The sequence below is a fragment of the Callorhinus ursinus genome, unplaced genomic scaffold (assembly GCF_003265705.2).
Source record: "Callorhinus ursinus isolate GAN/ISIS: 27379988/994484 unplaced genomic scaffold, GSC_fseal_2.0 scaffold13, whole genome shotgun sequence".
Taxonomy (NCBI): Eukaryota; Metazoa; Chordata; class Mammalia; order Carnivora; family Otariidae; genus Callorhinus; species Callorhinus ursinus.
In genome coordinates, this window is record NW_027397075.1 from 49,371,571 (window position 1) to 49,390,210 (window position 18,640).

At 38.9% G+C, this 18,640-nt stretch overlaps 1 protein-coding gene across 2 annotated transcripts in view; it reads right to left on the minus strand.

Moving 5' to 3' along the window:
• Positions 1–16,590, minus strand: part of SYT14 (synaptotagmin 14) — a 186,604-nt gene extending 170,014 nt beyond the window's left edge. For both annotated transcript variants that reach the window (XM_025877918.2, XM_025877920.2), the window contains exons 1-2: positions 16,502–16,590; positions 3,394–3,441 (exon numbers count right to left, since the gene is read on the minus strand). In XM_025877918.2, coding sequence (XP_025733703.2) covers positions 3,394–3,441; positions 16,502–16,514 — 61 coding nt within the window. In that variant the 5' untranslated portion in view covers positions 16,515–16,590. The remainder of the gene's footprint in view (positions 1–3,393; positions 3,442–16,501) is intronic.
• Positions 16,591–18,640: the final 2,050 nt, after the last annotated feature.

The window sequence follows — 18,640 nt, forward strand, 5'->3', positions numbered from 1 at the left end:
GATTAAACATACTACTCCTGGATCTCCCCTGAACCCCAATCTGAGCAAAAGCCAAAGAAAGAGATGGAATAATCCAGGAAAGACCTGTGGAGGAGCACCTTGTCTAACGGAATGAATCCCTATGACATACTGAGAAGACTGACAAGGTTTTTGAGAATATTATGTAATCCTGTCAGCTTGAACTGAAAGGGTCAGGAGGACAAAAGACAAGAAGACCGATGGCCTAGCATAATTCTACAGGCAGAAAGCCAGTGCAAACATACGCTAGCTTTCAGGAAAAAGGACGGATGACTCCAAGGGTAGAGTCTTAAACCCGGAGGGTGGAGCCTCAGACCTCAGGGTCAAGAGCTAGGCAGTGTGATTCCCAGGCCTTGAAACCTAAAGCTTTCTCCCAGTTTCAAGTTTCAAAATTGCTAAGTACCAGTGACTCCTTTCCTCCTTCCATTTTCTCACTTTTGGGATGGAAATGTCTGTAACTGTTATTCTATGCCTCTTCCATCATTGTATTTGGAGAGCAGGTAACTTGTTTGCTAGTTTCACAGGTCTGCAGATAGGAAAGGAATTTTAAGCCAGGACAAATCATACCCAGAGTTTCACCCACACCTGATATAAATGATTTTAGATGAGGAGTTGATGATATTTAGATGACGTTTCGGACTCTGAGTTGATGCTACAATGTAAGGCTTTATAGGTCAGGGTAAGGCTGTTTGATTTTATGCCAGGTATAATGGGAATCCACAGAAGAGGACATACATTTAAAGCCTGATATACATTTAATACACATAAACCTGATTTATATTTAAAAAGATCATTGGGTTAAAAAAAAAAAAAGGCTCATTGGTATGTACTAAAGGAGAGAAGAGTGGAAGTAGGGAAACCAGACAGAAAATTACTACAGTCGTTTAGGCAAGAGAAGGGAGAAATGCAGGCTACAGGGACAACAGCAGGATGGAAAAGACAGGATGGCTTCAAAATCTATTTTGAAGGTAGAACTGGCAGAACCAGCTAATATATTAAATGAGAAAGACAGAATGAGTGAAATAAGTTATTCTTAAGTCCGGACTTGAGCAACCGGATAGACTGGGCGCTCTATTAACAGAGATGAGGAAGACCGAGGAAAGCACAGGCTCGTGTGAGCCAATCAAGACTTGCATTTTAGACGTGCTAAGTTTTTTGTTTCTGGCAGACATCCAGATAGAAAGATCAAGTACATACAGGATGGAAGAACAGGGAGCTCGGAGACAGCTCAGAGCTGGATTTATAAATTTGTGTGGCATTTAAGAGAGAACTAAATTAAAGCAAACAGAGGGAAAAGATGGAAAAGTGAAGCAAGCCCAGCACCAAACTCGGACGCAGTACGGTATTTGAAGGTCTGACGGAAGAGAGAAGCTGGCAAAGGAGACAGAGAAGGAGCAGCCAAACAGGTAAAAAGGAGCCATTTCTATTACAAAGAAGTCAGAGATGCCATTTTACCAGAATCTCTGATACTAATTACAATTATTCGACTTTATATAATCTTCATATGCTCTACTCCGTCAAAGTCCAGCTTAAAATGTAAAAGCTTTAGCTCTGAGCATTCATTTTGAAATATTTAGATACTCATGGAACATCCATCCACTAGAACAGGACACTGTACTGAATGCTGAGGGCATACATAGAGATTCAGAAATTTTCCATGACATGGCTACAGTATGATTATTTTTTAAATTTTAATCACAGATTTAAAATTCTACGAAAAGCAGAAGGAAGTGAAAAGGCTGGACTGAGAGAGAGAAAACCGGGCAAGGCATTATCTGCAAACTACCTGGATAGGAATCAAGACATCAATACAGAAGAAGAAGAAGAGCCATAATAAAAAGGTATGTTCGGATCATCACCTGTCCCTATCTACACTATTTTCTCTGCTGTGGCTTTATGCTCCCATTGTAGCCACAGAAGACCCTCTCCTCTGCACACTGATTCTACCTTCCAGCTGCCTCCGTTCTTGTCTTCTCATTTCGCCTAACCACAGCCTTAACTTTTGATTCCAAGTGATTTGTACAGTGTCTTCTGCTAGCCCACCAAATAAATTCTGTGTTTTAAAAAGTTTTGGTGGGACAAGATAATAACTGTAAAATTATTTAAAACATTTTTGGTAATTCTGGATTAATATACTATAGAAGAAGTTTTAAAAAGATTTACATAGCGGAAGAAAACAAGGTATACATTTGCCCCCTCTCTCACCTGTTTTAGGTAAGAAGGACAAATCAACAATGGTTATAGCAGGAAAATCATAATCAAAAATTTGAGATTTTAGGAAATGGACTTCAGTTTTCTCCTTTATGGTACCAGAGGAAAGGTAGATTATAAACGACACTTTAATCAAGGAGGGAGACTGTTTCTAAATGTACAGCAATCACAGGTAGTGACACATAAACTGTAGTATGACCACATTAATAATGGCCTCACAAATTCACCTAAGAAGGATTAGAAATTTTTTTCAACTCTAAAGAAGCTGAGGCTTTTCAGACCTGTTGAAGACTTACTGAAAATATGCTGACATTTCCCTGGCATGCCAATCAGGTATCACAAATACTGACACCGCCTCAAACCTCCTTAGTGTGAAATATTAGGGAGAGAAGCACTGCTCGCTGACCAGACTCGGGAGGGCCAAGTCAGTTTTCAAGAGAGATGCAAGAAAAATAAAGTCTCCCAAGTTTAAAAATAGAAAAGAGCACTAAATTTATGAGGACTTCCTCCCCTGGCCTCCCCAGGTGTATCTTTTCCTTTCTTCACACCATTTTACTGTTTTCTCGTTACTCATGAATGTGGGGACTCCCAAGGTTCTCCTGATTCTTCCAAATCTAGAGAATGCCTGATTCCTTGCCTCCCACCTAATATCTGAATTACCTTTCCTGGGGCCACCTTGTTGAACCACCCAGTTGTTAGGTGGCTCCTTCTAAGGAAGCATAGACAGTTGTTGGTGTCAAAGGATGTTGTGGTCTTTGGACATGATCCCGATTTGAATTTCAACCAACTCCTCACATCTCTCTGATGTGTACAGTAATAGAACAGAAGTCAATGGGAGATCAGCATGCACTCAGATTCCAGATTCTGAAAGGGAACAAAAATCAAACCCTCCATTCTTTGCCTCTTCACCATGTCTAATAACCAATATGCTAGAAACCAGGCTTTATCAGCCCAACAAAACTAAATATAAAGTAACAACTCTTAATAACCACATAATAAACAATATGCACTTTATGGATACTTAAGTCTATAATACAACTAGGAAATATTAGTATTTATTAAATTTTATTCTAAGTCCAAATTATCTGCCATCTTCCTAAAATTTAACATACGCTGTGAAGTGTTCATTTTGTATCTAAATATCCATGCAGAGCATTGACTTACCTTTTCTAATACAAATAAGTTCATGTACTCCACAGGTTCTTTCTCCACCTGTTAAAAAAAATTTGTTAGACGTTAAAAAGAAGAAATAATGTGAGTCTGACTATTACAAAGTTTTAAATTAGCTTTTACCAATGACCTCAGGAGAAAGAGTTTCCTAATTTTCCTTAAACTCAACTATATAACTTGATATCCAGAATTTTCCTGAACCCGTAAACTAAGATCTTATAAAGTCTTGGAATGAAGAGCCTTCATTTAAGCATGTTATTTTTAAATGGCAAACTTCTCAAGAGCAGATATCATATCACCATTTCCTTCACATATCACACATGTGAAGTACCTCTTCACATATATCACATATCACACATGTGAAGTACCTCTTCACATATATCACATATCACACATGTGAAGTACCTCTTCACATCATCTAGAAGGAAACATTGTAGGAGAGAAGCCTCTTTTGTATCTGAGGTTAAATATATACAGATAAGTTACTGTGAAAGGGTCAACCCTGTTAAAGGCCCTATTTATATTTTATCACATACATACTCATATGGTATAAAATAAAACGCAATCTTTTCCCTGTTCTTCAGCTACCCACTCTTATAAATCTGTAAAAAGACAAATTTTATAAATAGGTATATGATAAAAACAAATTTAACCAAAAGCTTACTTTGATAATTATAAAAATCATGCTATCATAAAATACTTAAAAAATAAAGTAATATTAGTCTCTACAGAAATAGGTATTTCCTTCACTCTGAAACATAATGCCACTGCTTTATATGAATGTAAGCTAAATGAAACTTTGTAGCGTTCTATATATGCATGACCTTATAATTATGCTGTGAATTATGTTTAAACTTTGCATAATAGAAATATTAAATAATTTAACCTTAGCTCATTACAGAAGATTATGAACAGTTATGAATAGTTAAGTGTATTTCTTATAACAGTTACAGAAAATAGAAATATCTTACAGCAGTAACACGAGAGGTAAAAACCATGATATCCACTCAAAAAAAGTAGGTCATCTGAGAAGCTAAAAAACTATAAAACAGTATTTCTATTGCTAAAGTAGGTTAGAGCTACCTTCCAACTTGGTTGTAACAATGCCAGGTTTGTGATTATTATCAACCCTACACTAATCACTGGTGAACAGGAAGATAGACTTAGCCAGAAGAAATACCTAACTTAAAGCGGTGATTATGAAACAACCATTATTCAGCAAACCTCAGTGTAAGTACAGTGAGACCTTACGACCTGGAATATTACCGGTGGGCTACCACTGATCACTTGCTGAAGGGCAAGAATGAGCTACACCTATATACTACATAGATTTAATACTGAGAAGACCCTACGCAAAAACGAGAAAGAGAAAATTCATCAAATTACAGAAGAAACTATTTTCGAGAAATTTGGAAGAATCACATAATTAACAGTAACATAACTATAACATACACTAATGCCATCACTGATGTTTTCCCATAAAAATATTTCTTATATGGTCATTAAGGCCTATTCTCCAGAAGAAAACACTTGTAATGTAACGTAGTTTGCCTTATGCACTTAATTCATGTTAACAAGACTGTACTTATTAAAGCCTGTAATTAAAACTAGACTTCCCCCTTATTTAATGTAAATTGGTTAGGCTTTGGTATACACAACTAAGCTTAAATATAAATGCATAGTTTGTACAGGCTCAGGATTAACTATTATATAAGACTATTATGTATATTGTATAACATATACAAACTTATATAAAAACTATTATATAAGACTTTTCTCAAAACTACAAAATGACCATGAAAGCTAACTCCCACTTCTAAAAGTATTTATATCAAATGAAAGAACTTCATGAATAAAAAGCTAAGGCAAATAATTACTGTATTTTAAATTTATAGAGTCAATTGGTAATTGTCAAATTTGTCAAAGTATGCACAAAAATCACATAACTAGGAAAAAAAAAAAGATTGTGCTCTACTTTTCCTGGTATTTGTTACCAAAATTCTAACCAAGTGAGATTTCAATGATGTACATGTAGAAATCAAGAACAATCACTATTATTACGGAAATGGAAAGGAATATTAAGGATAAACAAATGTCAGTCAATAAAGTAAAATTTAGGAAAAAAAATAACCTTCCTTTTAAAAGTACAAAAGAAACACAGAAAGTTAAATAAACTTTATTATTGGACAATGAAATCAATATTCCTTTTGCCCCCAATCCTTTCGGAGACCACTAAGAGCGTTAAGGAAAAAAAAATATGCTTTCTATATGTTAAATGTACAGGTTTTTAATGAATACGCTTGGGAGTCAAAAGGCTTAAATACTTTTTCAACCAGAGATACAGTGAACTTTGTACAAACTTCATGCCTTGTTTAAAATCTCTAAAAATAAATTTGAAAAGTTTCCAAATGAATCAAATTTGTAAGCAAAAGGCAAGTCACTGAAGGCATATCTTGACTTACATACGGTGGCAATTCAAAAAATGGTTTACTGATTTTAAGAGCATAATGCAGAAGAGGAATGATTTTTTTTAATTTCAGCTTTATTGAGGTATAGCTGAACATATAAATTATAAGATATGTAAAGTGAACATCGTGGGGCGCCTGGGTGGCTCAGTGGTTAAGCGTCTGCCTTCGGCTCAGGTCATGATGCCAGCGTCCTGGGATCGAGCCCCGCATCAGGCTCCCTGCTCTGCAGGAAGCCTGCTTCTCCCTCTCCCACTCCCCCTGCTTGTGTTCCCTCTCTCGCTGTGTCTCTCTCTGTCAAATAAATAAAATCTTTAAAAAAATTAAAAATAAATAAAGTGAACATCGTGATGGTTTGATATATGTATGTAACAAATATGCATATCAAATGCATAGAAGAATGATTTTTGATTATTTTTATTGAGCTATAACTGACATAGAACACTGTGTAAGTTTAAGGTGTACGTGTTGATTTGATATTTACATATCACGATACAATTACCACCACAGCCTTAGCTAACACCTCAACCACGTCACATAATTATCACTTCTTGTCTGTGGTAGTCACAATTAAGATCCAGTCTCTTAGCAACTTTTAAGTTTATAACATAGAATTGCTGTCTATAACTACTATACTGTGCATTAGATTTCCAGGACTTATTTATCAATGGGTTGCAAGTTTTTACCCTTAAACAACATCTCCCCAATTCCCCCACATCCCCCACACCCTGGTAATCACCATTCCACTCTGTTTTTACAAGTTCAACTTTTTTTTAATTCCACATTTAAGTGATACCACACACTATTTGTCATTCGTGTCTGACTTATTTCACTTAGCATAATGCCCTCAAGGTCCATCCATGTTGTCACAAGTGGCAGGACTTCCTTCTTTTTAAGGCTGAATAATATTCCGTTCTATATACATATGCCACCTTTCTGTCCATTCTTCTGCTGATGGACACTTAGGTTGTTTCCATATCTTGGCTATTGTGAATAATGCTGCAATAAACATGGAAACACAGATATCTCTTCAATATATTATTTTCATTTCCTTTAGATATATACCCAGCTGTGGGACTGCTGGATCTTATGACAGTTCTATTTTTAATTTTTTAAGAAACCACCATACTGTTTTCCACAGCTGAACCAATTTGGGGGAATGATTATTTAAAGTAATAAATTAGTCAATCTCTTTAGAAAGAAAGAAGTCTTCTACTAAAATGAATAATCATCCCCAAAATGAACTCTTATACAATTTTTCACACATCAAATTTAATGCAAATACATTAACAATAATGAAGACTTAGAGACCATAAGAGAATGACAGAATATAAAAAGTGACCAGAAGTCGGAAATAAAGTTGTCTAGCTCATTACAAATAAACAAACTGAGGCACTAAACATTAAGTTGCCCAGGGTCACTAGTTTATTGTCAGAAAAAATAATTGGGACCCTAGGGTTAATACAGTAAGAAATTTAAAAATGGACTGTTTTTCATTTTTATGAAAAAAATAAAAATTATGAAATTGTTTTCTAATCCTTTAAGGTAATTTAAATAAGTCAATATCTCAAAACTATTCTTAGAGATAATACCAGCATTGCTCTTGAAATGTTCATCTCAGCAACATGGAAATGAGAAATAGAAAATGACAAGCTTAGTCAAAGTTACCATCTTTCCCCTCAGGCAAACCCATGTAGGAGCATAATGTAAACTGGCAGAATCCTCTACAATTGGCATAAGTACATAGTTTAAGAGGAAACAGATGTGTGTGGGCACACGCAGACATGCTATGTGTGCATGTGTGTATCTGTGTACGGATGCACATGACTGAGAGTGTACCTGGGAAGTGGGAATTTCTTTTTAAGCGGGGGTGGGAGGGGTAGGGGAGTGGGAGGGATTTATAAAGTATGTACTTTTCCATTATGCCTACAGAAGGAAAATGTGCAGTGATGTTATATTCCCATCAAAATATGCCCAGGTATACAAAAATGGAATTAAACCTAAAGATTTAGTTCATTTAAAATGGATCTAGGAGTCCTTTTCAAAATTGGACTTTATTTTTTCTACCATGTTAATTTTGACCAATAAACGAAGTCAATACAATTTACAGGATCTATTAATTTCTTTTCAAACACCACAAGGCTACTTTAGAAATACCTTAAATTTGGGGCACCTGGGTGGCTCAGTGGGTTAAGCATCCGACTCTTGATTTCGGCTCAGGTCATGATCTCAGGGCTGTGGGATCAAGTCCTGCTTCAGGCTCCACGCTCAGTGGGGAGTCTGTTTCCCTCAGTCTGTCTGTCTGTCTGTCTCTCTCTCTCTCCCCCACCCTCCTCCCCACTCACACTCTCTCTCTAAAAAAATAAATAAATCTTAAAAAAAACCTTAAATTCTACCTTATCTAAAGATGTCACCAAAACATACGCATTAGTCAAAAATTAAATTGTGTCACACTGATAAACTGTTATAGCTAATTCTTCAGCAGACACATATGCTATACATAATAAGCATGAAACATCAAATGTTTCCTATTAATGCTGCCAACTACCCCCACCCAACCAATTTAACCCATTTAGACCAGTCACTAATCTCTAGATACGTTTCAGTTTTGACCCTAATTAAGTCATTCAAGGAATGATCCCAATTTTGGTGCCTAACTGAAAGCAGAGTGTTATGGAAAGATCATGGTTTCTGAACTGAGCCAGTCTCCAATTTTTTTTTAAGATTTTATTTATTTGAGAGAGAGGAACCGCAAGAGAGGGAACACAAGCAGGGGGAGTGGGAGAGGGAGAAGCAGGCTTCCCGCCGAGCAGGGAGCCCGAAGTGGGACTCAATCCCAGGACCCTGAGATCATGACCTGAGCCAAAGGCAGATGCTTAACAACTGAGCCACGCAGGTGCCCCAGTCTTCAATTTTTTTAAAGATTTTATTTATTTATTTGAGAGAGAGCGTGCATCAGCAAGAGTAGGGGCAGAGGGAGAGGGACAAGCAGACTCCCTGCTGAGCAGGACCCTGAGGTCATGGCCTGAGCCAAAGTCAGACACTTAACCAACTGAGCCACCCAGGCGCCCTCGGGCTTCAATTTTAAAGACAGTATCACCTAGTATTATCTTTGTGAACCTTGTGCTTATAAGAAAAAGTAAAAAAAACTAAATTGATTTGTAAAGTAGTAATAATGGTAACCCCAGGATGAAAACTAGATTTCATTTTGTATACCAATTCTGGGGATTAAAAGTAGCTGCTGGAATGGGAGTGGAGGGCAATGCTGAGAAGGAACTGAAACCAAGTCCACACATGGTAGGGAAAAGATGTTGAAAAGATACTTTAACGGAACAGATGTCTGCTACAGTCAAGAGAAGAAGCTTTGCCATGCAATTGCTCTCCACGACTGAGATAATGGACAGATGATGCCTGGCCCATGGTGAGCACCCAAAAAATGTTAATTCCTTTTGCATTCCTCACAAGTAGAATACAAAATTCAAAGAAAACTTAGATTTATACCTGGAGACAGAAAAGATTCTGTATGTTTTCTTCTCTTCTACAGCATTAGTTGTCAGTTAATTTCAAACACTCTCCTGTGTAAATATTCCCAAATAAGTTTAATCTTCTTATACTCCTTAATTTGTCCTCTTTTTAGAATTTTTCTTTTTTAAAGATTTTTTTTAAATGTATTTGAGAGGGAGAGAGAGCATGAGCAGGGGGGAAAGGGCAGAGGCAGAGGGAGAAGCAGACCCCCTGCTGAGCACGAAGCCCAGTGTGGGGCTTGATCCCAGGACTCTGGGACCATGACTTGAGCCGAAAGGCCAACACTTAACTGACGGAGCCATCCAGGCACCCCTTTTTAGAATTTTTCTTTAAAAAAAAAAACTTTTAGGCCTCCAGTCCCCTGGGAGTTAATCCTTCCAAATGAGAATTCCTTTATTTTTTTGTTGTTACTGCGTAATTACTAGAGTTAAAATAATCTGAGTAAGTCCTTTCTCTATTTACTTTTATAAGCTCGTTTTATGGATAATATTCCTATACAACAGCCTGAGTTTTGAGACACATACTCACCCACCACTCTGACATCACACAGAATAACCAACTATATCTCTTTTCATAACAATATCTTAGAGTATTTTATAATCTGCAAACTATGCACTAAGTACATTATCTTTTGAGCCATATAAATTCCTATGAATTTATTCAATAATTTTTCCCAAGAGGTGCAAATTTTATCTTATAAAAGTAAACTTATTGTTCATAAACATAATCCATTTTTCCTACTTCTGAGCAACTTTTAATTCAATTTTTGAGTTAATTATGTTTTGGACTGTTTAGAAGCTCATTAAGATACTATAAAACTCTGAATAAGTATATGCTCATTAAAAAGGTATACTACTTAATTTAATTTTCTAGTTAAATGAGAACACCTTTTGTTTTGACTACTACACCAGACTGTTTGTTAAAGCTATTAATATGCATTATTACATTAGTAAGTCAGAATACTGAAGACAATTTTTCATTAAAATCCTCTATCTCCTGATGATTCAGAATATTACTGCAATTATCAATTCTAGTACAGCCCGAAAGCGTTCTGAATGCACATATTTGTTTTTAAATAAATTCCTGATGACAGTTTGCTGTATTGTCACTATTTCCTCCCTCTTAAAAAAGGTAAATCAAGTCTTCCAATTTGTTAGATTTCAATTAAGATTTTACTGCATATACATACCAGGGGCGCCTGGGTGGCTCAGTCCTTAAGCGTCTGCCTCTGGCTCAGGTCATGATCCCAGAGTCCTGGGATCAAGCCCCGCATCGGGCTCCCTGCTCTGCAGGAAGCCTGCTTCTCCCTCTCCCACTCCCCCTGCTTGTGTTCCCTCTCTCACTGTGTCTGTCAAATAAATAAAATCTTAAAAAAAAAACTGCATATACATACCAAATATGCATATAATTATCTTACTCAGAAGTTTAGAATGTTTTATTGATAGCAGTTTGTTCAATCCGAGGTTCTCCCTGTATAGGCGCTTTCACTTTAGGTATAAACTAGGCAGGATTTGGGAGTGGGGGAAAGAATGAAGTCAGCTAGGGCGCCTGGGTGGCTCAGTTGGTTAAGCGACTGCCTTCGGCTCAGGTCATGATCCTGGAGTCCCGGGATCGAGTCCCACATCGGGCTCCCGAGTCTGCTTCTCCCTCTGACCCTCTTCCCTCTCGTGCTCTCTATCTCTCATTCTCTCTCTCTCAAATAAATAAATAAAATCTTTAAAAAAAAAAAGAATGAAGTCAGCTAAATGGAAATCAAATCCAGGAATACAATCTACTACATTACTGCACATATGCTATGGACAAACATTACAATCACTTTAAAGAAAGCAATAATGCAAACAGTATTACTCAACAAATAAGCCAACATGTGGTTCTCTTGCTTTCTACACTGGCATGCACTGTCACATTCTAATATTACCTAAAACAACAAAAAATGAAATGTTTCTTAATACAACTATTTCCCTTTTTCCTCATTTTGTGAATTAGGAGAGGAACCTTAAGTAAAATACTCCAAAGTACTCACGGACATACAAATACACTGCATATCTAAACATGTCCTAAATCTCTGCAAAACGTTAGAAATTTTATTCCTGCTGAAAGTCAAAATATCCCTTTTAGGAATATCATTGATTAAACTGAACTGTAAATCCTCCAAAAAAAAAAAACACAAAAAAACTGTTCAAAAAATTGCCTCACTCTGCCACAGACTGTGGACAGGCGTGCCTTTCTCATCATATCACCCCCCCCTTACATCCTAATGATCTCTCTCTAACAGTAACACTGAAAGCAGGAAAGAAGTGTGATGTTCTCCTTCAGGACTCGTAACAGGTTTGTACTGGGTTTTTTAAGTCAGTATTTCAAAAGTCCAAATTCTGCCTTGGAAATCTTAGAGTCACAACAAGTCTTCAAGAGCACCTCAGAATTGTACTGATGATTTAAAAAATACATACGTACATACCACATAAGTATGTGGTAAATTACAAAGTGCCTTTATAAATAAAAATATGCATACATACATATTCATATACAGATTCCTTCTAATAGTCTTCTTTTACAACTTTAAAAAATACTACCCAGCAAGATTAAGTAAATATACAGCACAATAACAATAAAGGTGAATATTTTCACTTCAGCAAAAAAGTTTTGCAAAGAGTGTTCTGATATTTTTTTTTAGTTTTATTTCTTTTAATACTTGAGGTAATTCATTTTATTTTTTTACAATTTTTTTATTGTTATGTTACTTCTTACGGAAGAGTCAGAAAGATGTGGACTGAATAAAGGAGGATCTTAGGTCAGATCGTTAAAGATCTCTACCCTGAGGTTTTAAATATTAGTTTTACATTTTACAAAGAAAACTAGCAATAGTTCAGAAAACAGGTTGGAAGGAACCCTAAAACTAGGGCCAACAAAACAAGACTAGCTTAGAAAACTAATACAAGCCTCTTAATGAGGGGGAATAAGCTTAAGTGTAAGCACTAAACATCGTAAATTGAGATGCACACTTGGCAGGACTTACTGATCAACAAGGGAGAATGAGTTTAAGACAGGGCTGATTTCCAGATTTCTATCTCAGATCCCTGGTTATTTAAAAATACCACTCAGATAGTAAATCTGCATGGAGTGGGGAGTACAGAACCTGGATTTGGTGGCTGTGATGACAACTTTCGTTTGGGACATTTTGAATGTCCCAAACTAAATATTTTGGAATGCAAGATATCTAGCAACATCCGAAAACATAAATTGGGAAAATTCTGTGTACTTTTATTCATAGTGCACTTTTATTTTTTTCAAGTTTTTGTTTAAATTTCAGTTGGTTAACATACAGGGTAGTTATCAGTTTCAGGGGTAAAACTTAGTGATTCAACACTTCCATACAACACTTGGTTCTCATCATGCGTTAAGAGGGCATAGGGGCTCCTGGGGTGGCTCAGTCAGTTGAGCGTCCAACTCTGGATTTTGGCTCAGGTCATGATCTCAGGGTTGTGAGACTGAGCCCCTGAGTCAGGCCCCGTGGCGGGGAGTCTGCTTGAGATTCTGTCTCTCCCTCTGCCCCTCCCTCATGTGCGTGCGCACTCTCTCCCTCTCTCTAAAATAATAAATCTTTAAAAAAATAGTGCATTTTTAATTTACTACTCCAGAAAGCAGAACTAAGGTGAGCAGATAGATAGAAGTTACTGAATGGCAGGTTTTTGGTCAAATACATCTGGGAAATGGATGCAATCAATGTAGATAATGTATAGAATTCCATTATAACAATTCAAAAAACATTTATTGAGTACATACTATATTTAGATACTGTGCAAAATTTAAGGAGTACAAAAATAAGACATTACCCTCTAGGAATTGACAAGGAAGACAAATTATAAACAAGTGATTATAAAATTACTCAATGTGTGCAATTATAGCAGTATGTAAAGAGGATGAGAACAGGGTTAAGAATGGAAACACAAAGAACATCAGGCAACAGAGATGAAAAGAAGACTGAGAAGCAATCAAGAGAGGAGGAGAAAATTTCAAAAAAAAAAACAAACAACAGAAAATGGTTAACAATGTCAGACTGACAGAGGCCAACATTATAAGAGTTAAGACAGTGGATGACAACTAAAGGTCTTGATAGGCTAGGGTAGAGCAATGATTCCCAACCTGGTTATCACCGGACCTCTAGGTAACAATAAGGCTCTGTGAACTACTCAATATTTCAAAATGCTTTTTCAAAATTGTACCTTAACCTAAGATAGGACTAATTTCTTCACCTCTCACTGGAATTATATTAGATCAGTGTGGTAACACCACCATATTATATTTGTCTGAAGTCCTGATTAGCAGTTACCTGTCTGATTAAAGGAGGAAATGAGTGATTACTTAGCATGTAAAATACAGGTTTTACACAGAGGAGGAAATAAAAGTAACCCTTACTACTTAAAAATCTAAACTTAAGGGCTAAAATGTTGGGCTATAGCTGATAAGAATATGCTGAACAGATACAAATGATTTGTTCTTTGATTCAAAACATTGGTTTGCTATGCAAGGGATTGAAGACACCTGATTTGAAAGTAGTCCAGGTGGAAGAGATTCTATGGTTTTGGTTGATTTCAACCTCATCTTGAGCTAACATGCAGTTCCAAAAAGGCCATGTTACTCGACAATACATCTGGAATGGAATGGCTATCATATTTCAAACTAAAACATACAACTACACACCATCCAGAGGAAAAATTGGGTATTTTGTCTGCAAAAAAATTCTCAAAAGTTGTCTTCAAATGGTAGAAGGGATGTCATATACACTGGGAAGAGTGGACTTTTAATTTATTGCTCCAGAAGGCAGACCTAGGATAAGGAGATCGACAGAAGTTACTGTATGGCAGATTTTCATTGAACTCATGTGTCATTGAATGTTTTTATACAAAAGATGATCCATCTTTTGTTGTTCACACTATATTATAATTGCATGGCTAAAATTATCTGTCTCCCCCACTACAACGTGTGCTCCTTAAGGGAAGGAGTGTGGTCTTAGGCATCTTTATGGCCCCTCAGAATCTAGCACAAAACACTGAGTACAGCTAGTGCTCAATAAGGCTGCTGAACTAACAGGTGAAGGAAGGGACTGAATGCTTTACGAGCCCCTTCACTGGGAAGAAGGTTGAATAAGATGCCCCCTTGGGCACCTAAAATTCTAAGATGTCCCTAGTACAAAGTCCTCATCCAAAGCTCATTTACTTCCTAACACAGCAAGGGAATGATGTATATAAATAATGGGCTCTGGTATGTGAAAAACAGAACAGTTAGATTAACCTGACCCAACATCTTTATTTGAAATGCTAATATTAACTTCAGTCTCTTATCAAACTAGAAAACATATAATTCCCGATCTTTATATTATGAAAACTTCAATGAATGCTTAAGTATTTGAAAATTGATGTGAATATCTGAAACAGAAGAATCTCTAGGATATGAAAATTTCAAAAATCTTGTTCTTTGAATATACTAGTAGTAGGCAGAGCAAAAAAGCCATCAGTTGACATTAAAAAAAAAAAAAGGAATCGATCACATTTAACTGCAAGGGGGTAGGGTGGGGGGCGAAGACTGAGAAAAAGAGAAAAATTGTAAAATATTTCAAGAAATTAGAAGTTACAGGGTCAGATCCAGATCCTATCTGGCTAATTTTTCCTCATCTTCTGCATAAACTTTTTAGCTTTACCATGTCATTAAGAAACACAAATCGGTTGTAGAAATAAAGTACAAAACATTAATCAGTGGATTTGGTTTCTGTATTTTTAACCTCTAGTTAAAAGCATAGTAAGGAAAAGAGTTTGAAAGTACCACTCTGGGTAACAGGAATATCAAAGATTATATAAGTAGATCTTGTTCCCAAGTGCTTTCCATCACGTTGGCTAAAGTAGTTATCTGAAATGTGTCTGAATGTGTGTCTTGCATATAACAGGTAATCAATCCCTTAAATAAAATGAAAATAAACACAAAGCTCAAGTTATTTTGGAGACCACACGAACTGACAAAGAGGTATATGCTACTGGTGATTAGCCAGTCATCAAGACGGGAAGTCCTCTTTAAGTTTTACTTAGGAGAAAGACACATAAAATTTAAGCTAATGATTATATAGCTAGAGGTACCGTGAACATGTTACAGATGATGTGAATCTGTACACACGTGCGCCCATACAGGTAAATTTTACAAACTACTTTCAACTGAGTTAAACTAAGAGTCTCACAGGGGCTGGAAGATGCTGCAGTCTTTCACATAAATATCCTAGACGTGTGATGTTAATTTTCACAATATCCTCCTTAAAAACAAAGCAAAATACAGACACTTCGTTCCAGATAGATGTTTTTGGAACAAGAGGAAAATACACTCTGATGCCAACCGCCTTCTCTGGCTGGGCGGTAAATACTAAGCTACTTTTTGAAAATACTGAGTATTGTTGACACTGTAACACTTAGTGGACTTATAATACAGGCAGGATTCTAAGAGTGTGCGTTTATTTCAGATGTATTCTCTTAGAAAAAAAGCAGTTTTGAGTGCTAAGGGGAAAAAAAACCCTTGAGGAAATTAACCTCACCCCAAATTTCCTGGCCCCCTACAACAGCAAACAGAAGGGTATGGATGGAGAGTGCAATCCAGCGTCAGTTCCGGAGAAGGCACTAAGAAGGGTTAGGACTGGGACAGCAAAACTGGACTCCCAGTTTGGTAGCAAGGCGGGTACGGCGGGAGAAGGAGTGCGGGGGGAAGCACAGTGGAGGGGGGACACCCCGCAGTCCCTCGCTCCCCCGACCCGTCCCGCGGGCTCCGCAGGGCCGCACCGGAGCCCCACTCGGCACCGCCAGCCACGGCACCTGTCAGGAAGACCGGCTCCTCTCCGAGCCGGGCCACGGGCTGAGGCCGACAGAACCGCCAGGGCCGGAGCGAGCGAGCCGGCTGACCCGCGGCGCCGCTCCGCCCACCCGTCTCCCGAGACGCGGTCGGGACCCCTACGCTTCGCCGGCCCGCTCCCCACCCGCAGGCGAGTGCCCCAACCGCGCCACGGCCTCCCGGGCTCCTGGGAGCCCGGCTCCCTGGGCGTTCCCCCTCCTCCCACACCACGGCCGGCCTCCACTTACCTTCAATCGCCATGATGTGCTCGCCATGGACCGCACCAACTGGATGGCGGGGGCGGCGGGCGGGCGTGCGGGCGCGCGGGCGGAGGACGCGCCGAGTCAGCCAGCCAGAGGGGCGGGGTCGGCCCCGCAAACGCCCGGCTGCGCGGCCAGGAGGGGAGACGCGGGCGGGGCAGGCTGGGGTGGGGCGGAAGAGGGGCCCCCTGTGCGCCCGACTGCTGGCCGCGGAAGAAATGGAACCTTCCCCGGCCGTCGCCGCTGCCGCCAGCACGTGACACCGCCCCGCCCCCACCTCGCCACCCCCACAGAGCCTCGCGCCGGGATTCAAAACAGGTGCCCAGTCCGGGGAGCCCCGGCACCCGCGCCCGACTCTGGCCCGAGGCTCACTGAGCATGTGTGGGCCGCTCTGACCCCCTCGGCCCGGGGCTTCTCCCCGTCCAGGACCACGGCGGAGGCATCCGCTCCTCAGGTGCTGGCAGCATCCGTAGTCGACGAAGGAAGGGAGTAGGGAAAGGATGTGGTCAGGACCATGGACAGGTCTCCTCAATTGAAGACTGGGCTCAGGGATTCCCACCCAGTGACTACTTATTTTGGTAATCTGAAGGTCTGTTTTGGTTTTGTCTTGCTGTGCCTGAATCAGCCAAGTACTCGTCTCAGATCTCTGCTGTGGGGTGAAGAGATAGCTAGTTGGCAAAAAGCAAACAGGAGAAAGGCATCCTAAGGACGGCAGCTTCCGTTTCTCTCTCTGTCTCTCAGTCTCTGTCTCCCTCTCCCTCCTACTCCCTCTTTCTCTCTCTCTCTCTGGAGAGACATATTTTTGGCACTATACATATTTTACCTTCATCTCATAGATATCTATGGTAAACACACACACACACACACACACACACACACACACACACACACAAATTCCTGATAAAATTTGCCACCACCCTGACCTTGGAAATACGAGTTGATATTTATCTACACATTATAAACACACATTTGAGGCCATACAAAAGTAGGGATCAGACACGTTTTGACAGATTTTAAATTTGCAAGCCTGTGGGTGTTATGAACAGTCACAGGCCAACCTGGAACACAGCAACAATTGGCCCCTTAATTTTTGCCTGAATTGCCTGAAACACTCAACCATTTACCCAACTCACAACTTAATTTGGTTACTCTGAGGATCCGGACAATCAACAACATTGAGGAATAGGGAGTTACTGATTCCACCATGCAGACAAAATGCTAACTCCTAGTGCAAAACAGCTATATTGGGGACGACACAAGACAAGATTTTGCACTTATGTAAGTGAGGTTGGACTGTAAATCTAGAGCAGAAACTGTCTTTCATTGCTTTTATATAATCTCTCCCTCAGTCACAGCTTATGTTCAATAGACATTCATTTTTTACCATTTTCATTAGTTCAGTGAATATGTATTGAACCAGGCACTGTGCTAAAAGCTGGTTACAAGCAAGTGTTGTTATTGAAGGAACAAATGAATTTGACCCAGAAAATATTTAAATGTCTGTATTTCAGGAAAGCTCTGTGTGTGTGTTTACCATAGATAACTATGTGATGCAGGCAAAATACGTATAGTGCCAAAGATATGTTCTCCAGGTAACTGCCTTTAAAAAAAGTCTTGAACTCGAGGGTCGCCTGGGTGGCTCAGTCGGTTAAGCGGCTGCCTTCGGCTCGGGTCATGGTCCTGTGGTCTTGGGGTCGAGCCCCACATCTGCCTCCCTGCTCGGCGGGGAGCCTGCTTCTCCCTCTCCATCTGCCTGCCACTCTGCCTACTTGTGCTCTCTCTCTCTCTCTGTCTAATGGATAGATAAAATCTTAAAAAAAAAAAGTCTTGAACTCGAAAGCATGAGTTTGAACTTGAAACTGACAGTTCTGAGTTCATGATTTCTGGCTGGCTCTGAGTAATCCAATTGTTCAACCTTTTTAAGAATTTCGTATAGAAAGCCAGAAAAACTTAATCATTATTTCATCACCAACACACAAGTTACTGTATATATGACCAAGTTATATGAGCTTCTATTCCCAGGTTAATATCACCACAGTTGGCTCAGAAAATTAATTTGTGTATGTGTAGTGAACTTGAGTCTCAAACTTGTCAAATCTGGGAATTTAGACCAAGGCTACTCAGTAC